This window comes from Haemorhous mexicanus, chromosome 4 (assembly GCF_027477595.1).
Source record: "Haemorhous mexicanus isolate bHaeMex1 chromosome 4, bHaeMex1.pri, whole genome shotgun sequence".
Lineage (NCBI taxonomy): Eukaryota > Metazoa > Chordata > Aves > Passeriformes > Fringillidae > Haemorhous > Haemorhous mexicanus.
Window position 1 is genome coordinate 62,535,009 of NC_082344.1, and position 25,870 is coordinate 62,560,878.

Genomic DNA, 25,870 nt, shown 5'->3' on the forward strand with positions numbered 1-25,870 from the left:
TCTAGCAGTGTTTGGTGTGGGCCTAAGGCACAAGCCAGCCTATTTATCTTGAGCAAATTATGAGAGTTAGCTTTTTCAGACTAAAAAACATATTTTCAAAACCCAACCTTTTCCAAACCATATTAAGAAACATTTATTCCAAAGAGTGGGAAAAATGCATGGTTATTTTTCCTTTTATTTATTTTCTGTGGATTTGGAATACTTTGTATTGGTTTGGAAAGGTTTTTTGCTTGATAAGTCTTCAGCAAAGCAAGAGGACTTGCAAGTATACTTTTCTGGTAGGGCATGTCTGCATGGCATTTCAGATGTGTGATCATGCATAATAAAAATGTTTGTTGGAAATGAGCTTGCTCATGTATGTGATCCAAGCAGCCCAGACTTGCCAGCCACCTGCATTACAAAGCCATCACTTACTCCAGCACAGTTTGCCCATATTAGTTGTGCACCTCAGCTTCCAAAAGCACAGTTGGCTTCTGAGCATCTTACTCCATAACCACTGACAAGAACAATCATCTTTCTTCACTATTATGGCCAAGAACAATCTATGCTCAAGAGAAAGACTCAGGATGCTTCACTTCCAGCCACCTGCAAAGACAATGACTTCTCTGTGTCAGATGGAGAACACAGACTGGGGAGGATGTGCTCTGTTTCTCTGCTCTCCTGGGTGGTTGCATATAGTGTTTTATACCTTGGACAGATTTCTGAGTTGTTTTTAGGAAGTGACCTATTTTGGTCCTCTGAGAATTTTTCTGTCTTAAATCTCTGAGGTTCTGTACAATGTGAAACTGAATTAAGAACATTTCTCATCAGCAATTTTATTATAGATCTTGATTTTACAGTCAATATACTGCAACAGAAGAGGTACAAAAGTGAGCATGAAGACAAACTTGTAACTGATGGTCAGAAATAACCTATTTGAAAGTATTGGTACGTGTCTATGTTGATTCATTTAAGTAGTTACATAACATCTTGCAAAAAAAAATACATTTCACTTAATGTAAACATTATGGGTGAGGTCTTGGGTTGGTCCAGCCAGGCTCAGTGCAGACCTTCTATTGCTATGGAAGAGATGAGGCTTATCTAGAGATGCACAAAATGACACCAGCTTGTGCAGTTCCATAACGAAGCTTTGCACCCTGGGCAGTCACTAAAACGTGGCAGTACAACCTTCTCCCTGTGGGATCATGGAAACCCCAGTGTGCCTAAAGGTTTGGCAACTGCTGCTCACACTGTCACCTCAGCCCCTAGGAGTATGTCTGTAGCAAAGCCTGCTCTGTTCTCTTGGTGTCAGTGGCACTGACAGAGGCGCTGAGCCACAAGCTGGCCTCAGATACTTGTTTTGCTATAAACACTGCACTTGAGACTGGTAAAACAGAAATCAAAGGAAATCAGTGAAACCTGCTGTTTCAGTGCACCACCGCACGTCAGTGCTTGTGAATTACACACCCCAAGGCATCACCTTCACTGCAGAAACTGAGGTCAAGAGAGACTCCTTATTGTGGCAACCGTTTGATGTTTGTTTCTATTCCAGTGCATGGCCAAGCTGTGGCCTGAGGGACCTTTTCTGAAAGTTGGAAGGTGACTGTTTACTGCTATATTAAGAACAAAATGTAATCTGACCGGCAATGGTGTATCCAGGAGGATTTTAATGGAGCTTTCTGAGTCAGCCTCACTATTTTCTGTCCCAGCTGCATACTAAGCAGTTTTTACAGGTGCAGGCAACCCTCTGAGCAGCTTCTGTTTTTTTCTTAGCTCAGCTGTCTTCCCACCAGCTGCTTACTGTGATACCCATTAAAAGGCAAGAACTGCTCTGCCTATTCCATTGCTTGGTCTACCTGGTCAGAAGTGTCACAGTACCTGGGAAAGCCATGATTTATACTATGTGCCAATGGGCAGCGTTCCCATCTGGGGAAATTTGTACTGGGATGCAGGGAAAATGTAGCATGCCTTGGTCATTTCCTGCTTAACCTTTCAGCAGGAAGGAAGATGAGCTCTGATCTAGGCAAGTTCTGCCTATCCTGGAAAGTCTCTTTCTTCTCTGTGCATGCCCCAGGGAATCCCTGCTCTGTGCCAGTGGCAAGCTGTACAGGAGGGAGCAAACCAGGGCAAAGCATCTGCCTTCAACTGCTGAGCACAGCCCCAGTCCATCTGAAACATGTCTGTGTGTGTGTGTGTACAGCATCACACCTCAGGTATCATCTCCTGCTATTTGGCTGTTAGTATCACAGCAAGGATTTCTGGTTATGGACTCAGCACACATCATGCTACTGTCATCACTCTTTGCTATGTAGCCACATCTTCTCCAGCTTTGCACACAAGGAAGGGAATTCTTCAGTAGCACGGAGAGCTCTGTTTCACGGGATTGCTGAGCTGTTGGTGCACAGCCTGCAGTCTGCATGGTCTGGGCTATGCACACACTGAAGGAGCTGAACAGGCCTGAAATAAGACACAAAACAAACAAATATTTAATAATCAGTTTGCAAGTATAACAGAATTGCTTCGCAGTTGCTGAATGCAATGTGAAAAATTAAAGTGCACATTACATCCACACTTATCAAGCAGATGGATTTCCTTAGGGTAGTTCTTTTTGATCTTGCTGCAGAAAGGTAACTTTGGTGTTTTTAGGGACAAGGGCAAATCAGTACAAACCAAAGTAGGATCTGACCTCACAGCATGTCAGCTATTCTGCAATATAAAAAATAATTATGAAAAAGAGGAAAGATCTCTTGCACAGATTGTGGAATTGTGGAATTCCTGCCATGCTGGAAGCTCACCATCTGTCTTACTCACTGGCAAACCCTACTACTACAACAGAAAGCTGTTGCTGTGAGCGTCAGATATGATGAGATTTTTTTCTAATGCATCCAGTGAAGCCAGTTTTAAAGTTATCTTCTGAAAGATACTTGTTGAGATGGACAAAAGCAAGAGAACACGACCAGCAGTTGCTACATGGCATGCAAAGGCAGATGCTCAGCTGACACAGACCCACACAGTTCTGTTTGTGATGACTACAGGGGAGTGAAGCCAGCTTACACAGCCTATCCTGAAATTTGGCTTTACCTGTAATTTTTTATTTTATTATTATTCTCCATAAAAAATAGCAAAATTAATTGTCTGTGTTGCTCAACCCAATTGTTTATGTATGTGATAGTTGAACTCTGACAAAAAGCCCTACTTGTCACTTTACCTTCAGCAATGAGTTGTGAGCAATGAGTGCCAGGTTCCTCCCTGTGCTAAGCCACAAGGGGTCTAAGCTGTGATATACTTCCCCTTCCTGCCTTGCCCCATAGCTTAATTCATCCTAGGCTGAAATAATCCATACCTGCTCACAGGACCCAGGAGTATCGGTTAAGGTTCCATTTACCCAAAGAGAAAGTAAACACATGATTTGGCAGATTTATGCTCCACACCAGCGCTAATTTTTTCACAAGTGAAGAGCACCCATTAATCAGGTTCAGCAATACCCAGACAGGAATATATTGCTCTGCCTTCAGACTTAAAGACCTATCATTTTTCTCCTTTGCAGACCAATTTTTCCTTACTTAAACTATTGTTACAAACTCAGAAGTTCATAGAAATCTTTGTTTACTTTGGAAGTGTTCTTATCCAAGTATGAGTCCTTGACACTGAAAAGCTGTTCCTGACAGATAAGATATGAGCAATATTGAATGTTTGCCACTTTTCTAATGCCTCTAAAGAAAAATTTTGCTCTGTGTGAAGGTCTCTGAACCCCACACAGGGATAAAGGGTCTCTGGCTTTTGTATTTCCTCAGCGGGAAGATGGAGATTTCAGGCAAGTCAGGACTTGGGCTGCTGTTTCACAGACTCCTGATTTTTGCTCCTGACAGTGGTAAAGTACAATAATTAGTAATGCTTATCGTGTCTCATGCCTCACTCTCTGACAAAGCAGCAGGACAGAAAGCATGCTCAAACCATGGTGAAGGAAGTAAGGACCACCCTTGGCACCCTGTGTTATCTGTATGCAGCAGGGAGGAAAGCTGCCTGTTTGGTTCAGAGTATTTTAGGTAAAAGCCAAGTCTGAAGAAAATCTGGTGGCTGGATTGCTTCCTTTCTGAAAACAACTGAACATGCTCAATGGGAGGTGTAGGGCAGAGAGCAAACCCAGACCCAGCCAGCCCCAGGGCAGCTGGAAGCCAGCTGGAAGCCCCTGAGAAAGACCCAGCCACACTGGAGGGAGTGGCAGTAAGGAGGAAGTCTGCTCTAGCTTGCTGTAAACCTGCAATATTAGTTTTATGTTAGCAAAGCCATCACCAATAAGAGAGGATAATTACCTGTAATTGTCTTCACAGATGATCTTAAAGTTTCGTTCTTCTAAAATGTTTATTAACCTCTGAATGGACTGACCTGAGCAGGATTCACTGTGGAGAGAAGGCTTCAGTTACTTGTGTTCCTTGTGTGTACAAATGCTCACCTAAATTCCACACTATGTCACTGCTTTATTACAGGTAAGATTCTTTAGAAGCTTGTTTGCTGATGTGCTGAGAAGCCCATTGGCTTTGTGGAGCTTTGGCTGCCACTGGGCCCTTGCTGGTAGAAGCTCTGTGACATCCAGCTGTGCATCTTGCATGAGAGCTTTGTGCAGCAGGACATCTATGGGACACCACTCAGTCCCATTCCAGTTCAGGGTGCTCTAGAACTGCTCCACTGCTGCTGGTGGCTTCCACAGCAGCACAATACAAGGCTTACTGAAATCTCTCAGAGGGCAAAAGGGTCAAGTCCTCTCTGTGACGAGAAAAGGCCAACCATGGAAGCCAGCAGTGAAGTCCCAGGTAGGAAGTGAGATAGGAGGAAACTGACAGAAAGCTGGGGATGAAGCAGGCCATGAGCACCTCAGTTTACAGCTGCTGCTGCCCTGTTTTGGAAAGGGGATGTTTCAACCATTTTTGCATTGGTAGGAGCCCTTACTTTTGTATTTCTTTCCCATCCACATAAAGGTTTCAAGAAGCATGTAGCACTCTCCAGATCTGTATCTCTATGTTTAATTTAATTAAGTAGCCCAAGGGCCCCAAAGCTTTAGTGAAAAGTTTGACAAATGTCATAGGCACAGACAGAGACAGAGCAAAAGGCTTGCTACCTCAAGGTAAAAATCATCTCCTCATCCAGAGTACAGGACTCACTTCTATTACTGGGGACAAATCCAGTTCCTAACATATGATATTAGTGGAGAGCACTGCCAGCTCTTCTTTGTTCACTAGACTTGACAAGTTTTCAGTGATTCAACATGGAATACAAATCAGAAGATATAAGGAATGCACACTATTGGGACTACACACCCCCTTCTCTCCTTGGAAGCAAGTAGAAAATAAAAAGGAGATTGCTATGAACTTGTCACAGGAGGAGGATATGTCCAGCAAGAGGGCTGGCAGGGCACTTCCTTGTGTGAGCTGCTGAGGGGGAGCACAGCAAAAATTTCTGATGCTGGGAAATCATGGGACAAAGGTTGCAGTGCCATGTGAGGGGAAACTGATGCAAAGATTGTCCTTTTCTTCACTCAATGTCCTTTTCTTCAGCAAACCTTTATGCAAAGGACCACAAGACTCAGCCTGGTATGCTGACCCCAGCACAGATGCACACCATGAGCCATGGCAGGTGTGTCAGCTCATGGAAAGGGAACACTCCTGGGTGCCTGGGCTGAGGGAGGGGCTGCAACACTGGAGCTGGAGCTGTGTCAGAGAGTGAGGCTGTCTGAGCAAGGCCCACACTCCTTCCTGAGCTGCACTGCATCTCCACAGCCTGCTGCCTGATCCGTGGCACCAAAGCTGCTGTTTCTGTCGTGGAGATCATTAACAATAGGAAAAACTGTGGCAGGGCACTATGGCAATGTGAGCCACAGAAGTGGCTCTGAAAGGAGGGGTCAAAGGCACAGAGCCTCATGCTTAGTGTTTCAAATGTGGTAGATCTGCAAATGAATCTGAATGGGATGAAAAATATCACTCAGAAAGGCTCAGATGTGATTTGAGGTTGCTGTTCTGGTGTCAGTAATTCCATAGTAAGCATTTCAACTACAGATTTGCTATTAAAAATCACAGAATTATTTAGGTTAGAGGAGGCTGCTTGAGATCAAACCAATATGAGCTGGAAAAGGTTGCCCAGGTCCCAGTTAGGTTTTCAGTATGTCCATAGGTAGAGACTCCACAACCTGTTCTGTCACTCAAAAGTGGCTGTGCTCAGCATAATTATACGAGTCCTGTGGAAAAACATATCTATGTTTGGATAGATACATGGGCATGTTTATCCTTGCAGACACAGCCTGGTCTCTGACTTCATTGCTGCACCCATAGCAAAGGTCTGTAGACCTCAGTGGAGTTGAAAGGAACTTAAAGGTCATGGGACCTCTTGAAAGCAAAGAAAATGTCATTGTGTTTTATCTATAACTGTTCAGCAGTACCTACAAAAAATACTAGGAGAAACAACAGCACAAATGTTATTTTTTTCCTGCCAAGTAAGCACCTAGAAGGTGAGTGTAAAGCAGATTTCATGAGTTTAAGACAGTGTTGCTGCCAGACCTGAGCTGTGCCCTGTGCCTTCCCCACACTGCTGGTCACTGTGCACCAGTGTGACTTACCTTTGAGGTCCACCAATGTTCTGCATAAGCCAAATGTGCACTTCAGTGACTTTATCTGGATCCAGGTTAAAGATCTCAATACTTCCAAAAATGCTGTAAGAGTGGACCATGAAACAGCAAAACACTCTTAGTTATCTCAGAAAGATGTAGAGACTATGCTCCCCAAATACTAGAGCTTATTAGTGCTGCTGTTACACTCTGTGAGAGAACACTTTCTTGCCAATGGATTTTCACAGACTATTTAATTGCCTTATGGTCAAATGTTGTTTCCCCGTTCTTATTTCACTTTCAGGGGAACTTTTGAGACTGCCTGCAGACAGAAACAAGATTAAGTTTTGGCATCTTTAGTGCCTCTTCTCCTGTTCAGTTTCCTGGCTATTGATTTGGTTTGGTGCCAGGGAAATAACCATGGTGGCTCCCCCAGAGAGCATAGCCTTCATCTTTTGATATTATTCAAGACTGCACTCCAGCCAGGGAGCCAAGTCTAGTGAAGGAAAATCAAAGAAACTGTAATAACCAGTTGAGCAGTAAGAGCACCCTGCATACCCTACCCAGACACCCCCTGAAGGATTCTCTGAATAGAAGGAGTGAAAAGAATCAGCTTTAAATCATCCAGGAGTGAGTTTACCAAAATCCCTTCTGCACTGGGACTCACAGATGGCCACATGCAGCCCCACAGAAACATGAATGGTTTTGTGCTGAGTGAGTACCTGCTGCTTCTGAAAGCTCCAGCTTCTACTGATCCATTGAGCATCACTTGAACCACACCACATGCTGCTTCTGCAAACTGAACCAGACCAATGGGCATTACAGTCTGACACTACAGGCAGGGCCATGGCAGACTTGGGGCTGGTAGAATACACTGATGTCCTCAGAACTGTCTAATACAAGCAGAGCATCTGGGCAATATTTTTGCAGAACATTTCAGTGCAAAAAAAAAAAAAAAAAATCTCTGAAGGCAATGGCAAAACTGTGATAAAGCCCCATAAGACAGCTGTGAATTGGCAGTCTAAGGCTGCATGAGACTGGTACAGCAGCTTGTTTGGTTTCAGTTTTTATAGGGCTTTCCAGAGCCCCTACAGCTGCAGCTGTCTGTAGTAACTCACAGCTGTCTGTAGTAACTCACAGTAATCCTCAGACTCCTTTAGCTCAGAAGTAAGGACAAGCCAGAGCAAAGGTATCACTAGTTTAAGGACACACAGACCACCACATACTTGTTTCCTTGTGACTCAGGCTCTGTGTTATTTTTGTGGCTTGGGATTTTTCTCTCTTGATATTTTAGTAAAATTATCACTGAGGTTTTTTAAATTTGATTTTTAATATACTGGATCATGTAATCACTGATTTTTAATTATTTAAAGCCCATGTCCAAATATTTAAAGACTATTAAGGTCTATAATACACCATTGGTAAGGCAAAGAATCTTTAAAAAGCTTAATACAGGTGACTGTACTTATCAAATCTTTCATGTCCTCATAAACAATGTGGCTCAAACTCAGATCTTGAGAGCTGCAAAGTTTCAGGAAGTTTCATTTTGTGTAACTTTCAAATGTATGAATCATGAGTTTTAGTCAATCTTGAATTTAAATGGCAAGGAAGCCTGCAGCTGAGCAAACCTGAGTCTGTATGTGGTTCTATCTCTCACACACTCTGGAACTGAACCATTTTCACTCCTAGTTTACCCACAAAACTGGGTTTTTTTATGGTGAGTAGACTTTTTCTTACATACAAGAGAACTGGAGCATACAGGAATGCTTGTTTTCCACCTGGCTAGTCATCTACTAAAAGTCATACCAAGGGTGAAATCTCGAGAGACAGGTAAAATTAAATACGGGACATCAGGTTTTTCTCTGGCAGTTTGATCCTGTATCATGCTGATTCAGCAAAGCCAGCCTAATTGCTTAACTGGGACCAGCAGGGTCTCATTCCTGTGATGGGAGTTGGCATGTGTCTGTGGGTGGGGACATCACAGGAACCTTGCCAGGCACTGGTGTGGGAGGATGTGCTCTTCAGGTTTATGCTGGGAAGTGCAAGGGGATTCTCAGCCTCTTGGAAAATGTCTGTGCCAATTTGGGTGCTGTTTTCCACACTGGCATGCTAAAATAGATTTTAGTGTAGCAATTTACATTCTGTGGTTTAATTAAGGTGATTGTTATAATTGTGAGTATTACTTGCAGAGCTCCAGGTCTCTGCCAAGGGTTGTTCCAGACACTGACACTCAGCCTCTGTGCACAAAAAGAATGCCTGAACTACAAGGGCATCAAATGTTGTACATAAAATATGGCACCTTGGATTCCAACATCATGATTTCTAGCACCTGGAGCTAAAGCTTTTGTCAATTTCTACCATTCCATCTTTTATGTCCAATCTGCAAAATCATTTTTTTTGGCAATGTCAGGAACTTAGTGCCTTTCCTCACTTTTGGATTCAGGGAGATTTAGTCCAGATCTTACCATCTTGGATGCCATTTTCCAGAACACAGAGCCAGGGTTGGTCTCACATTCATTTCGTTTTGGACAAGATTCATAGTTGATTCCTGAGAAAAAACACATTTATAGAATAGCTAAGGTTAGAATGAATATTTTTGCAAGGCTTATGTGGCTTTGTGGGCAAAAAGTTTTGCCCTCTATCAAAGCAAGAAGAGTAAATGGGGAGAGGGCTCTAAAAGGAGAAGGAATTTGCATCTGTTCAAAGGTCTTCCTGTTTGCTCACACTCTTTTCAGGGAGACAGTTGCAGATCCCATATCACAAAGAATTCTCAGAAAACAGAGAAGGGAAAACACACAGTCCCAAATGTGAGAAACAGGCTGGCTCTTGACAGGTACTGTCTGACTGCATTGAAAAATCAAACTTTGCCCAGCATTTGCAGCAATTCCAGCCCAGTCTAAAGTTCTCAGCCTTAAGCACCAACTCAGGAGTCACGTGGGCAGTGGTACCCCCAAGGTACCTGCACACTGCCCCAGCACTTGGATGTGGCCAGGTCCTTCCTGAATGACATTCCTGCTTTGCAGTCTGTCCCATAGGAACCACAGGGTAGAAGCAAGCAAACAAAGTACAGGGGGCTAGATGTGGCCATTAGGTAAAGCAGCAACTTGGTGTTAAAATAACACCCAAAGTTGTGGTTTTTAATTTAACCTGAGAAATAGGTGCTATTTTCAGAATTACAAAATATTGGACAGTTAAGATTTTAAAGTAAATCACTAGAAAATAATGTGAAAAGGATTGTGTTTAGGTGTAGATTACCTGGGGCAGAGGGGTCTCCACACCATGAAACTCTGTCAGCCATATAACCCAGCAAGGTGTCCTCCAAGGTCAGGAAATTTTGATTGGATTTTGTATAACGATGAACAAGGTCACCTGTCTTGCTCCAAAACAGTGACTGTGAAATAAGGTACAATGTCTGGTGAGTGATAGCTATACTACAGCTGGCCAGAAAACTGTTCTGGAGAAAACCAGAAAGTTAATGATAATGAAGGAGTTTTATTGAAATGCAGCAAGTTCACCTTAGTGGGTCAGTTCTTATTTGAACACTGTCGTTTGCAGAATATTTTGGGTAGTTTGTTGGGTTTGTTTTTTTTTTGTTGGTGGAAAGGGACATGGTTAGCTTCTAAGGGATTTTGAAAGAAAGGTTTGGCTAGTTTTCAAAGGATATTTCCCAAATTTGTTGTTTGCTTTTGAGCTGCACATGGAAGAAGAGCTTTCTGGAAGCAGTGTCCCTCTAGCAGCATGGTGGCATGCTCCTTACAGAGAGCCACATGCTCAGGGCATGGGACATCCCTGCTACTTGACTGGGATGATCCTGGCTTGAGGCAAACCTTACACAGGGAAGATTCCCAGCAATAGATGGGCAGGGTTACTGGGGCCCAAAGGTGGAACTGCAGGACTGTTGCAGTAAGGGCAAGAGTAAAATGTCATTCTCCTCAACCTTCAGACCCTGCCAGCTGTTATGGGTGAGATCCCATTGCCCAGACCTGGCTTCCCACCACAGCCCACCCTGCACTGTGTTACCTTGTTGCAGGGTATAGGGTGACTGGCCAGCTCCATTAAAGGCTGATAATCTTCTGGTGTGATATTACAGGGGTTCTTGTAAATGAAGGCATCTTTCAATGATTCCCATATTTTTAGACAATCCTTATCTCTGACAAAAGATTAAAACATTGTTAATAAATATTTACGAGTATTTGTGCCCATGAAAGGTTCTGCCTCTGTTGTGGTCAAACACTCTGGATCAGATGTTAGAAGAATTCCAACTATGCTCAGGCCCCAAATACATAATCCATTACAAAAGCAGAGTATCTTCAGCAGATTAAGTATATACTGAGGAAAAAACAGCTCAAAATCATCTCTCTTTCCTGCATTTCAAATTAGTTCACTGCAGTATCTTAAAAAAATCTTTACCCCTTAAAATGATCTGTGCTGATTTTACATAACCAAAAGCTCAAATTTCTTGATTATTCACACCAAATCATGAGAAGCAAATAGCTTCCCAGACTATATGTTGTACATTGTAAAAGTATGGTCAAAGGATACTGTCTCCTCAGATGCAGCAAACCAAAAATACGGCTTGTTCCTGCAGAGAGTTTGATCCTAGAGAAAAAAAAATCTGTAATTTTATCTAAAACAAAAGCAGAGATTTAGTTTTTTTGGAACCTTAGATTATTTTTATTTCTGCACTAATTTTCAGCTGTTGGCTTTGCTAGAGGCACAGTTGACTTGCACATGTGTAACCAGGATCCAGATCAGGTGCCACTGTACAATGCTGTCTGACACTGAGCCTGGGAGCAGGGACAGGGCACGTCAGCCTGGAGGGTCTCCAGCTAAGCAGCCAGCTGAGGCAGCCCTGGCATGTCATGTCATGTCATGTCATGTCATGTCATGTCATGTCATGTCATGTCATGTCATGTCATCTGTCACAGGGCCAGCCCCAGTTGCATTGGGGACCCCATGTCTCATTTGTATGAACCCAATTTACCTCTTGGCAAATAAAGATGAGTAACAATGATAATTTTTTAACAGGACTGTTATCTTTCATTCAAGAGCCTAAATGCACTTTCAGTTGCATCACTGTAGAAATAAGAAGCCAAACTGTGGGTGCTGCAGGGAGCATGGTCATTGTTTTGCTCTTGCACTCTTGTGTCAGCAAGAATTCATGTTTTACTTAGCAGGACTTAACTTGGGTGCATTAAATTTTCTCTTGGAGCTCATTTCTCTCTGCAAAGCATAAATAACCCACAGAGACCATACTCCAAACTTTGGTATTTTATTTAGGGGTTGGAAGCTGTAAATACCTCTCCCTGTCACTAAGGATTCCAACATGGACACACTGAATCATCCAAAAGAGAGGGCTCCTGATGATGGAGGGGTGACTTTAGAGAATAGGCAGCTGTACCCTTTGCTCTGCACAGTCAATGGTATCATAAAGACAATTTGCACAGCTTGGCTGTAAGCACAGACACATCTCATAAGCATTTATATGGCTCATACTTTCTAATTTGTCAAATGACTCCAGGCAGGCCTTTCTTTTTCTTTTTTTTTTTTAGCTATTCCTGAGATCTGCTTTATGTAAGAGCGTTAACAGCCCCAGGGGACAGCTGGGTACCTGGTGATCTATCCTTTCATATGGCAAAGTTTTTATGCTTGGTCTCAGAAGACAAAATATTTTTCAAGAAACCATAAAAAAAACCCATGCTTTTTTATTTCCAAAGCAGAGAGGTAGGAGATAGACACAATATAAAACATTTCTGTTGCTAGACTCAAGCCATGGCCATGAGAGACACAAAGAAAACCATCCAGGTGATTCATCATCATGCCAAGAGAGATTGCTGAGTCACTAATCCAAAGAATCAGTGTTCCATCCTTTCTAAGACACCAAACTTAACAGTGCATGACGTGTGTCAACATCACCAGTTGAGAAGAATCACCTGAGAGAAGAATCTTTATGTACAGTCCTGGCAGAGCTGAGCAAAATTGCATCTTTAATGTCATAAAAGCTGGTAGGTCTTAGACTGCAAGTGGGGGAGGCTCTTCTACAGCTGCTAATCACTGTGGAACTGCCAGTTGTACCACAGGGAAAAATCTTAGTCATGAAGATGGGCTTTTATGGAAACTAGGCAATTTCAAGCATTGTTTTAGAAGTAAAAATGTAAAAATCAATGTAAAAAGATACATAAAAAGCTAAACAACCTTTTCTTTTTGCTGTCCTCACTTACCAACATGGAGGTTTTTTTACACATGAATAATAATAAATCATTGATTTGCCATTGAATAACTGTTTCTCTGATATGAAGCACAAATTTTGTCTCACATCCTGAGGAGATTACCAGGCACATAGAACTGTGATTTTGGTTTACATGTGATAAGCAGTGAGAAGGCTTGAGGACCTGCAAACCCAGCTCCAGGAAGATGTGCCATTCTTTCCAGTCTCACTGTTGAAGTAGATTCTGTTAATAAATTTTCACCAGACCTTTTTCCAACACAGAAAGAAAATACTTGTCTGGTGTGCAGCATTTGACTCACACTGAGCAGAGATGAGGGCAGAGACTTTCTGTAGCTCTGGGCCTTCTGAAACAATTTGAGAAGTTTGCTGGCATGTGGTATGCTAAAAATTCCAGCAAGAACAGCTTCAGGTTGAAACAAGAACACGTGCCTTGTCAAAAAAACCCAAAAACCTAGTGCCTGAGAAAGAAACTTTTCCCTTAAAGTTGCTCCCAAGTCATAGAATGTGTTGATTTAGTGTTCCTTCTGGATTTACAGAAGAAATAAAGGCCACAAAAAAGATCCTTGCTCTACCAGTTGATTAAATTTATCTAATTCAGATAATTCTGGAGTCCATGGGGAATACTCTCTTGTCCCACACTGCTGTGGGCCTTGGGCTCTCTCTTTCTCTGGAATTTGTTTGTGTGTTTTGGGCTGTATACAAACTAATTCTGCATCCTATCTGCAAATGCCATATAATCTCTTCAGGCATAATGGACTTCTTCCTTTGAGGCTAGCTTTGTTTATGCTGAAATACCTAAGCAATTTATTCTACTATAGACTCTGAAATATTGAATCCAAATTCAGTGATATGTAACATAAATATACTCTAAATTTGTGTTTCAATTTTTTCAAGTTTTATTTTTATAAATAGAGTTTGGGCAATACAGGTAAATGTGAAATAATAGCTAACAGAAAGAACACATGAAATCTTCTGTGAACTTAAAAACTGCAACTTTTCTCTGGAGAACAAGGACTGAAGAACTTGTCTTAAGATCTTTTGCAGCCAGAGATTCTACCCTGAACTCAGTATAGCATACAGTTAAATTTAATAAGGAAAAGTTTATTTGTATCCCAACCTTTACATATAGTAAAGGTTGGGATACAAAGAAACTTTTCCTTATTAAATTCAAATGTTATACATGCTGCAAAGCATATCCTCCATTTGTCCTTACACAGGGGTAGAAGTTGCATTTTCCAATAAATTTGAGCATTTCTATCCATCGGCTTGTATATGAATATCACATCAATCTATCAAGCAAAAGCTGGGGCCAAGAATATTTCCATTAGCATCTATCCCAGCAGCCAAATTTTAATGTGCATATTAGAAAAATGGACAGCTTCTGCATCATTACTTCTTGCATATCCATACACTGGTCTGGCTAACCTTGAAAGAATATCCTACACTGAAAGGAATGGGATAGCACTGAATTATCTGGTAAATAACTGTTACTATAGATTTTTTTTTTTTTTTTGCTTTACATTTTTTTTCTTTAACTGGACATGACAGAGCAAATTCATGCCCAATTGAAACTGATTTAATTGGTATAATATCAAGGATAAGTTTCATCTCCTCTGATTTCAGTTACACCATGAACAAAGTCTTGCTTTCAGTTCAGCAGTGGACTGACACTGAATGCTAAAAACATCTTAAGAAGGGCAGTGTTCCCTTGGGCTGTGTTGTCTCTAGTTTCCTTCTCAAGAATTTGAGAGTGATGCTTAAAGTATGGGATCCATTTCAAATTTACAAGTAAAGAATCATTTCCTGGCTTTGTTCTGGAGAACTCAATCAGCTCTGCCCATGTTTTTAAATGACCCTGCCATGCAGAGACACTTTGCTGGTGACACCTGTTCTCCCCTGCAATCACTATCAGATTTTCCAAGGTCCAGAATTTTATTTCTAAAACATTGCAATGTCTTCAGGCCACCCTGAGTTTTTAATTGTGGCCCTGTGGTGAAGCTCCAAAGTTACAGCTGCAAACAGTCCCCTGAGCCCATGACCTAACCTGTATAGTGATCAAATCTCTGCATTTTGTGTAAGAAAATCCTTCTCATTTGCTGCCACCACTAGCCAGAGCTGTGATGAACCTAAGTACTCAGCAATCTGACTTTTTAAAATGTCAGCAAGATGTTTGTGGTTGTAACATTGCTCCTTAAAGACATAAAGCCAGTTTTCACTCTTCTGGGGATCTAAGGCATGGGCTTCACCTGTAAAAACCCAGATATCTCAGAAGGGGAATGTGTATCAAATGAACTAAATGGTATAGCAACATTTCTGCATCCAACAGACCCATCTTTGCCTGTGTCAATTTATCTGCTGCATTTTGATAAACTGTGATGGCTGTAGACAGCAGTAAAATGTATACACCCATATTCAATCTCTTTTTTCATGTGAGCTTATGTGTAGCTATGTCTTTATGTCAGAAATTATACAAGGGCCAATTATACGATTGGTATACAATTATATGCATATACAATTGTGTTGAGAGGAAGCCCTCTGTAACTCAGAATCCTTTTGGAACCTTTTCTGTCCTAAATATTTCTGGGGTTTTATTTCTTCAGCTTTGCCGTGTCTCACTGCTGCTTTGGAGCAGTTTTTTCGGAGCTGCTGCCAAGGACACCCCAGGCAGCCGCGGTTCCCTGGAGTGAAGCTGGGCTGGGAGCCGAAAGCAAGGAGAACAGTGCCATCAGCTGGGAGAAGGAGCAGAAAGCAAGGAGAACAGTGCCATCAGCTGGGAGAAGGAGCTGGAAGCAAGGAGAACAGTGCCATCAGCTGGGAGAAGGAGCTGAAAGCAAGGAGAACAGTGCCATCAGCTGGGAGAAGGAGCTGGAAGCAAGGAGAACAGTGCCATCAGCTGGGAGAAGGAGCAGAAAGCAAGGAGAACAGTGCCATCAGCTGGGAGAAGGAGCTGGAAGCAAGGAGAACAGTGCCATCAGCTGGGAGAAGGAGCTGGAAGCAAGGAGAACAGTGCCATCAGCTGGGAGAAGGAGCTGGAAGCAAGGAGAACAGTGCCATCAGCTGGGAGAAGGAGCTGGAAGCAAGGAGAACAGTGCCATCAGCTGGGAGAAGGAGCTCCTCGGGAGCAGCACCTGAGGTCAGCCCCAAAGCCCTGGGGCTCTTCCTGCCGGGTGACAGCGCGACCCATCTGCAGGGCACGGAGCTGGAAATGGGCTGTGCACACAATGGATCTGCTCCCTTCTTGTCATTGTAGCACCCAAACCTCCCATCGCGTGTCTCTCCTAAAAATCAGATTGATATTGGTGCGCTGTGATGCCATGGTTCCCCTCAGATACCGCAGGTTCCTCCCTGATAATTCCCTGCTGGGTGTGTCAATCATCCCTCCTCTCCACACCCTGACCCCTGCTGAGCGCTGTCCGTCAGTCCTGGCATTCCAGAAGGGCATCGAGTGATTGGCAGAGTTCAGAAGATGCCTTCCACCCCTGGAGGACACTGGGCCATGCAGGTGTCCCTTGTCCCTTAAGACGTCCTCTCCTGTACCTGGTTGGTGGCTTCCTACCCCTTCCCTCCCCGTCTCCCGGGGTTAAAAGGAACAGCAACCACGTGGTTCTGGGAGCTGTCTTGGAGCTGTTGCTGAATTCAGAATAGGGCCCAGAATAAAGCTCTGGATTAAAACCCTCCATGAGAACCGACTCCTTTTCCTTCACCTCGCCTTAAAGCTTCTCCCCCAAGGTAAACCTGAGCTCCTGCAAGCCTGGACTTGCCTCCAAGTGCCCAGCTGCAGCATCCAGCTAGCCAAAGGTGTCTCTGGGTGAAATCACCACAGCTGCCGATTTTTGGTCCAGCAGCAAGGGCCAGACAAGCCCAGGCACGTCCTGTCCGGCTATATTGGTAATTATTCCAAATTGATACGAATTAAGAGAGGTGAGTCACTGTTGTGGCTGAGCATTTGAGGACACTAATGCCTGCTGGTTTCAGCATTAGGATAATGGAAGGGGGAAAACTAGCAAGGAAAAAGATGAAAGAAGAAAATCAGATCTGTCAAGCTCAGTGTCTTCAATAAGCACAAGCCTCTCATTTCCCACTTAGTTTAATTATTGCAAAGTGTCTGCCACCATAACACTTATGGTAACAGATTTTCTGTCAACATGAAAATGACATGCTTGATTTTTTTGGCAGCCTGATTTGGTAAGTACTGCTTTCTGCTAATTACATAATTCAAAAGTCAGTACACAAAGCATTGAGGGAACTGACTGGGCATAGAGAGGGAGATCCAGAGCCCTGCCTCACAGGAAGATCACTTCTGGAAAGGCTGCCTGTGGACAGAACAATTAAATTCTGCACAGCAAAGAGGGGAACCTGGAGGTTTGGAAAAAAAGTCCTAAGTGAGATTGCTGCTGGGTGCACCCCAGGGCTTTGTCTGTTCCTGGACAGTGAATGACCTGGAGCAAGTGACAGCTCCTCACCACACCAGTCCTTCACCTTTGGCAGCAGTAAGAAGGCTTTAAGGGCAGGAGTATTTGTGGCTTTGGTTTATGGCTCCTGGAGTATTTTATGTGAGTGGAGAATTGCTGCTGCAGGGCAACACTGAGCCTTGTCACCCTTCTGGGAAGGGCTGAGCCAAGAGGTGGCAGCTGTAACCAGTGAAGGGTTCGTCTACACAAGCAGATTGTTTTGCTGCCTGGATTTCAGCCTCCCTGGGTAAAAAACAAGCTGCTAAAGCAGGTGGTGTTTGCAGAGGTGCTCTGTAAGTGGAACAGAGCCCCCAGAAGGGCAGAAGTCTCACCTGGACTACATTTTGACAGAGGGTCATAGTAGCTCTATAGATTAAGCTTGTCATCAGCAGATACAGAAGGACTACATTTTGGCTGACATCTTATCCTTTGATCAGAAAGGGTATTTGTAGTAGAGTTTCAATGTTAATATTAAACTTCTAGGAACACTTCTGTAACAGTGATCTCAATTAAAGTATGTTCAGGGAAATATTCAATGGCTTAATGCACTTTCACTTTTTCCCACCCGTAACATGAACTTGCACTACATTGTTTTGCTTTGTTTTGCTTGTTTGTTTGTTTTTAACAGAACTAAAACTGCTGGAATGTGGCATAAATGCAGTAATCTGGGAGAAGTTCCTGCTTCAAGGGTAGGCTCTATCGGCAGGACACAGACAAGGGAACAGATTGGAGCTTTAGTACATCTGTGAGTGAGCTTCTTGATAATTCCTTATTTTGTGGTCATCCCTGGGAAGACAGAATGCATCTTTAGCATGTTTTTTGCCTCGGGCAGTTGAGACAGACTTTCATTTGACCCTAGAGGGAAAAAGGATCTATTCCTCCTATCCTTGTGGATAACCAGAGATACATTTCTTCATGGTGCTCTGAGGTGTTGAACTACTCTTGAGTTTTAACCATACCTTAGCAATGACAGCTGAATTATATCACCTCTGAGTGTGGGGTTTTTCTCACTGACATCTCCACAGATGTTATGGAAGAACAGAAACACGGAAAAGTGGGATAGAACAGTATTCCCCTTTACAGCAATCAGCTCATAAAAACATTTAATAATTTCAATCCTAGGGTGGTGCTATAATTTAGAAAGCCACCAGACATTGCCCTGTAGAGTCAATTCTATAAAATCAATAAACAAGAGAAAATGTAAAGAGCAGGCAGCTAACTGACTGTGCATGACTAAATAGCTGCAGAGAGTTACAGTGGAAAACTAAGTTGAAAAGTTTTTAATCAGTAAATACTTCTGATTAACATGTAGAAGATCAGCACAGAATAATATTCTCTCGAGTATCTGGGATTAAAACCAAAGGAGGTTTTGTCTGCAAGGGTACTTTAATATAGTGATGCAATATGTGTAAACTAACCAAAACATGAAAAATTATTTGAAATCCTATGGAATCTTGCAGTAAGAACCATTAAATATCTATACACTGTAAAATTAATGTAAAAAAGTTTGTGTAGATGAGAAATATGGAGTCATTTAATAACAATTTTTATATGATAGAAACTCAATATAGAAAACTGATAGATGAGTTGACATATGGCTGTCAAGTGAGAGACAAATTCAGATCTCAACAGCATCTCTGTATCTTAGCAGTAAACTGATGCTGGCCATGGACAAAAACTATGTATCTTTTGACATCTCCCTGTTACCCTGGGTGGATGCTCAGACCTTGGGTTGCCTGTGGAGTCACAGTGTGGGAGGGAAGATTTTCAGCACAGAACTGAGCCTGAGCTTTGCACAGAATGGGATGGCTTTTCACAGCCTAGCAGGGGCATTTATATTCCAGAAGAACAGAAATAAATATGCTGGTGATTAATTATCTCAAGAACGAATAAATGATAGCTATCCACTGCCCTATAAACTGGTCCCTTGCTAAAAGTTAATTCTTTCTAATGAACTTCCTTTAGAAAGAAATGACAGCAAAACCCAAATAGAGTCCTACCTTAGAGCCCAGAGTAGTTATGGAACTAGCTTTAAGCAGCAAGAGGACTCTTTAGAAGGACAAATTCCAGATGCAGTAGCCCTGCCTCTATATTCTCAAGTACTAATCACTGTCTCTTTGTGCCCACTAAACGTTATATTTCCAGTTCCCCATTAATGCTCAGTACAGCATATTTCAATAGAAGTGTACTTTTAAGTAGGACTCAAACAGTTTTCATTTATAACGAAATCTTTGCTCCCAAGAAACTGCAAGAACAGTCAAAGTCATTTGTATACAACTTAGGGAAAAACAGTTGTAAAAGAAAACCTGGTTATAAACATTGAGGGGTAGAATAAAGGAAAAGCAGAGCAATGCAGGTTTCATATAACAAAGGCTAACAGAGAAGGTATTAAAGTCAGCACACAAGCACATGAAATAGGGAGGGGAACTTTAATGGCATACACAAATGTTAGGACTTGGTATTTTAATAAGCAGTGTGCTATTATGATGATACAGTGCCCATCTCATTGCTGAGATACAAACCAGATGTAGGAAGAAAATATCAAAACAATTTTCAGTAGAGATGAGCCAAAACATTTCTTCATTGCTGTTTGTCCTAGTTTCCCAGTGGACTTCTTACAAGTCTAAAAGCAATTCCTAAGAAATGAAGTAGCATGAGGAAGGAAGGCACTTCTGGTGATCATCAAGTCCAACCTCTGTCTCAGAGGAGGTTTCTCAGGACCAGGATCTGTCTTGTTTTGAATGTTTCCAAGGATGGAGCCTCTACAAAGTCTCCAGTCAAAGTCAACCTTTCAAGTTTCAGTCCGGTCAAGCTCCAGTCTTTGATTACCCTCCTAGTAAAAAAATCCTGGTTTTTTCCCTATGTTTTAATAGAATTTTCTGTACTTTAATTAATGCCTATTGCCTCTTGCCCTGCAGCTGAATACCACTGGGAAATCTTGACTCTCTCTTCTTTACTCCCCTGATCTGGTATTTACCACCTTGAACCTTCCCTTCTCCAGGATGGACAGTCAGGGCTCTCAGTCACCTTCATGGTCCCTCACTAGATGTGCTCCAGGTGTGCCCCTGACTGCCTTGTAGTGACAAGACCAGAACTGGACCCAGCACTCCAGACACATCTCACCAGGGCTGAGCTGAGGGGAAAGGTCCCCCCTGACCCCCTCTGCCAATGCTCCTTCTCATGCAGCCCAAGGCACTGCTGGCTCTTGTCACCAGGGCACACTGATGGGTCACGTTCAGCTTGTCACCAGGCCCCTGTGTCCTGTTCCACAGGCAGTGCAAATAAAGCCTTTTGTTTGCTCTGGGACCAAAAAAGATGGCACAGCAATGATAACAGATTTTTTTTTAGAAAGCATAGGCTTACAAAGAAAGAAACATTGAGTCATTTGCAGTTTGATGGATATCAAACTAGGAAGCTCTAGAAATCTACTGAGCATTCTAAGAGGGTCTAATGCATTACAACTGGGTAGTAACTTGTACTCTTCAGAAGACTGGTTCAGTAATGGTTCCTCTCATACAAGGCACATTTTCTCAATGAAAAAACAAACCTTAGGTAAGTTTCAGTATAATATCTTGCTGTAAAAATAAAACTAGGATTTTTGTGACACTGAATCAAATAATGGTTATTTAGTACCACGCTTGATGTGAAAGCATTAACAATCAGTGAACAAACACAAAGAAATTAGATTAAAAATGCCTAGTAAAGCATGAAGGCAAAATGCAAAAGTAAGCATACAACAAACCCCAGATTTCTTTCAGGAGGAAATTATGCTGTGAATGCAATAGTATCTCACACAAAATCATGGTCCATATGTTCTTTTTGAAAAAGTGTATCTCCATCTCCACAGGCTGCAAAGGAATGGGAATGCATTCATGATTGTGCAGTCAGGAGACAGAGCTCCCCTGGACATGCACCAACTCTTACTAAATTTAATGGAATTACAGACTGTTAAAATTTGTTACAACAGAACCTGCCACTAACGATAAAAAAAAACAATATTGCTTGATCTAATTATATTTAAGGGGGAAACATATTCTGTGTCCATACAAGATTGCATGAAAACTGTATTGAAGTTTTACACTTTCAGCTTCATCATCAGGTTTTTGTATTGCTTAGTCAGGCACAGTGGCATTGTTTGGCCTGGCAGTTCCATGTGTTGAAATTTCTCCCTGTCTCCCTGTCTGTGTCCTTAGTGCCCTCTTCCTGTCAGAAGTTAGACAAAAATAAGCTGGTTTGACTACAAAAAATTTTTAAATTTGTAAATGGTAGGTCCTTGCCAGCCTCTCTGGACATGTTAGTGTAATGTGCTGTAGGATGTTCCTGCCTGGGCATGGAGGCTGGACCAGCTGACCCTCTCTAGTCCCTTCAAACCTGACCCATTCTGTGATTCTATGGTTCTGTGAATTAAAGACCAAGAAGTGACTGCAGCTCTCGGGGGGGGGGGGCAGTCATTAACTGAGAATAAAAATTCTCTTGAGCTGCAAATGTAAAATCAGTTATTTCTAGATCCAAAAACAAACAAAAAAAAGCATCTTTTATGCTTTGGGCATTAGTGCCTATGACCTTTTAGATAACATGGCTTCTCCACTCCTTCCCCAGGTCACAAAGTGCTGCTGGTTCCCGACCTTAGCCTGCCAATTTAAATGTGGTGAAGAGGAAACCTAAACCAGTTAACTTAGTCTAGAGCTGTTGCCGCTTTTTCTGCCCCAACAGGCACAGCGATGCCAAACCATCAGAAGCAGCACCCTGCACGTGATGGGTGAGTTGTGGTGTCACCACAGCAGGTCTCAGCAGGGATCTGCTGAATTCCCTGAGCTGTGCAGGTGAGCCCGCAGCGCCGAGCCCCTGCTGCGCTCCCGCTCTGGCTGTGCCAGGGAGAAATTCCCGGGAACTCGCGGTGCGTGAGACTGGAGCTGAGACTTGCGAGCGGTTTGGCAGCCGCAAGAGGGAGTCCCTATTGCTGGGAAGACGAGGAGGAAGTCATTGGAGGTCAAATTGTTGCTTCAGACCAAACTGCTTTTGGCTTTATTCAGCCCAAACTACCGTACATACTGATGGCCACACGGGATTTTTACAAGACTAGTGACATCAGAACTTCTAGCTTCTGCTAATGTCGAAAACAAGGTAAGAGTACCAAGCTGTGGCAAACTATAGCTTTGGAGCCAGTATTTTCCAGGGAAGTCAAAAGAGAAATATTATTCCTTACTGTCAGTATGTAGGTGTGTGACTCTGTGCAGGGAACAAACACCCTAAAGCCTGCTGCTATACCATCCACATTTCTTCCTAAAAAATAGGGCTAATACTGAAAATGCTTTATTGAAATGTTTGGTATTCTCTTCCTCTTCCTCATGAACTTTGTCATGACAAAGTTTATGCAGGAAGACTGAGGAAATTGCATGTGTACAAATATTAAGAGTCAGCCAGCAGCAGAAATAAATCTGAGGGTTGTATGGCACACAAGCAGTTGAACAAAATTATTACCAGCAGATGCTGTAACACAGAACCAGAGAAATGTCCTTTTGTGAGTAAGTTCAACACAGAGTTTTGATGAATTTGAAGAATAAACAAACCAACAAGATAAAATCTGATTGCATGAGGTATTTACAAAGCTCAGCTGCAGACAGCAAGAGCCTTTCAGTGGCCTCAGGTTCAGCCCAAAGATTGTATTGGAAAAGAGAAGGACATGACCAGAACAAGCTGGCTGGGCATGGTAAAAGGGCTCCAGTAAGATGAGGGAGAAAGCAAAGAGGTATCCTCTAGAATTAAGAGTTGTGATAGTGAAGGTGTACACTAACATGTCAGAGGCCTCTGAAATGATTTACAGCACATAGATGCAAAGGCAGAGCTAATGGAGGCTGTAGAACTCTGTTAAAGCCACCTGTGCTAGCCAGAAACAATATAATATCCATAGTCATGTCAACCACCCCCCTTTTTTTCAAAACTTGCCAGCTATTCCAAATTGAAATATGGCACTCCAAAATCGCTAACTACCACAGTGAACAGATTTTATGTTCAGAAAATATCATCAAAGGTGGAACTTAGTGACTCTGATATAAAAAAAGTAAAAATACACAGAAGTGCCCACGAGTTTACTAGAGGCACATATTTTAAAAAAATATACATCAGTGTAAGATTAAAAGGGCAAGAACAAAATATGGACAAATTTATGAGAAAATGAAAGGATTTCTAACCAAGATAACAAAGTTCCCATGGTGGGAAGTAGTGGCAGCAAGAGTCCTGGCAGAGTACAGGGCACAGCTTGCCCAGCTCACAAGACTGCCCATGTTTGTGCAGTTCCCTGCTCCTACTCTTCTCTTTGATTAAGTGCACCACAGATCCCATACAACAGAGGATCCAAGGCCTACATTAATGATGAAAGAGAGAGGGTGTGTCCTCAAGGCACCCAGGTCATTTTCAAAAAGTGCCAGCGACAGAAGGGGTTGGTTACACAAACTGCACAGAGCTCAGCGCAATCAGAAATGAGCAGTCTTGGCTTTGATTTCCAGAAAAGCATCTGCATTTCTCCATTCAGGATACCTCTGAACATTTCAGATGTACATAAACAAGCATATTTCTCCTTCTTCTTTGCTCTGCGCTTCAGAAAAAGTTGCCTCTTAAATAAAATCAAACACAAAAGGGTCCTACTATACAGAAGTAATTTAATCTGAAAGAAAGTGAGCTCACAGCCACAAAGGTATTAGGCACTGTTGGATTATGAATAGGCCAAAATACTGCACTTTGTACTAACAAACATTTTAGAAAACTTGTGATCATGGATTTGTGATATTTTAAAAACTGTCCTTGAATTAATTGCCTAAACAAATCATTCCTAGAGATATTTGTGGTCTGGATTCAGACTGTCTTGTCAGTGAAAACACATGTGGCTGTGGCTGAAAGCACATTCACACAAAAGTGGTTTTCACATCTTCAGCACCCCAATTTGAATGAAACAAGCCCATGTAACAAAGGCTATTAGGCCTGAAAACATTTTAAGATTTAAATATTGAGTGTATAAATATTTAACTAATTAATTTATGCTTTTAGATGCACATATATGATTTTGCAAGTTTCAGGAGGTTTTTAATTTTATTTGCAAAAGAATCTTCCTTTCCCACACTAAAGCCACTCAAATGTTTAACTAAAGAGTGAACAAGTCTCTGTGTGCTCAGGCCATGATTTTCCACATGACCCTTCAAATACTGCAGATCAGCTTTTTCATACAGTGCAGGATATCCAAAGCCAAAAGAAACCCAAATGCAAGCAAACTATATACAGCTTTGCTCTCATCAGTTCAATGCCATGAAAACAAGAGGTTGCCTTTTTTAGGACAAAGACCAGGATGGTTCTGTCACCTGGCCAAGGTGTGGGGCAGCCCCACAGCACTCAGCCCAGGGTGATGGAAAAGTCTGCCAGAGGCTCACTGCAGACACAAAGCAGGGCAGCTGGTGGCACAGAAGGGATGGATGGTTCCCTGCTGAGAGACCCTGGCTGCCCTGGATCCTGTCCTCGGTGTCCCCAGTACCTGCTGGGGGGCCCGGGGCACTCCTTATTTCATACTTTGCTTTTCTCGGCAACGAAGGGGATCAGAAAATCAGTTCTGAGAACTCTAATACACTGTTGCAGACCTGGGCCCATGGAATTTCTTCTGCAGGAGAGGAGGGATGGGATACCAGGGGTGTTGCACTACCTGCTGTGATGAGCTGAGAAAGGACCACCTCTGGGGGAAGGTGTTTCCAGGGACTGATGAGCTGGTATTGTGATCCACCTCTATTTCTCCATGCAAGCTCTTTGAGCTCATCAAGAAGTCTTATCCGCATGCTAAAACCAGTTTTGGATAACCCCAAGGTACTTCTGAATGTTTTTCTAGCAGTTTTGTCTGCTCTATAAGTCTGTGCTGAACCTTGTCCTTTCCCTCCCTCTGTGTAGTTTCGGTTACGGGACTGCAGTGTCACATTACAGGCTTTGGGAGATCAGCTTTACAGCAACTTGCTTCACCTCCATGTCCTCAAACCTGTTAGAATTCAGCTTTTATTTCAACTGGCATTAGGGAAGTTGCAAAATCCATTTATGATTACGTCTTGGTTAGTATTACTTTTATTGGCCCTGTAGGTAGTTTCCTTAAAAAGCCACCACCGGGGCACCGAGTTTCTCTCTGTATATTTTTCTACAAAACAGGGTTCTTAACCGCCTGATTTCTCCCTGCCCCTGCAAACCCAGCGCTCACGGCCAGGCAGAGACGAGAGACATTTCTGCTCACCTGACACCTGACCCAGACCTCTACTCACCCCAGCTCTGGGTGCTGCGCCGTGATGTAGTTGTAGCATCTTCCCAGAATAACTTCTTGCAAGTTCTTCGTGGTCCCCCTGTCCATCCACTTCAGCATTGTGGGACTGACCTCGTGCCTTCCGTGGGTCAGGAGAGAAGCCAGCACGACGGCGAGGACGAGGGCGGCCAGCAGGACGGCGATGCCCACCAGGAGCACGGTGCGCTGCCGCGCCCGGGCAGAGCCCTGCTGCAGCGGCATCGCGCTGAGAGGCGGCGGCAGCTGCTCCGCCGCGGGGACAGCGGGACAGCGGGGACAGCGGGACAGTGGCTCCTGCGGCCAGCCCGCGCCGC

General features: G+C 42.9%; 1 protein-coding gene across 1 annotated transcript; it reads right to left on the reverse strand.

Annotated features, from left to right (window-relative positions):
* Nucleotides 1–790: 790 nt before the first annotated feature.
* On the reverse strand, nt 791–25,782 carry LOC132326641 (ADP-ribosyl cyclase/cyclic ADP-ribose hydrolase 1-like). Its single transcript, XM_059845138.1, has 8 exons — nt 25,540–25,782; nt 10,595–10,724; nt 9,830–9,965; nt 9,040–9,122; nt 7,297–7,373; nt 6,587–6,679; nt 4,293–4,379; nt 791–2,436 (listed from the first exon to the last, which is right to left on the reverse strand). The coding sequence occupies exons 1-8, from the start codon at nt 25,776–25,778 to the stop codon at nt 2,355–2,357; spliced, it is 927 nt and encodes a 308-aa protein (XP_059701121.1). The 5' UTR covers nt 25,779–25,782; the 3' UTR covers nt 791–2,354.
* Between the last annotated feature and the right edge of the window lie 88 nt (nt 25,783–25,870).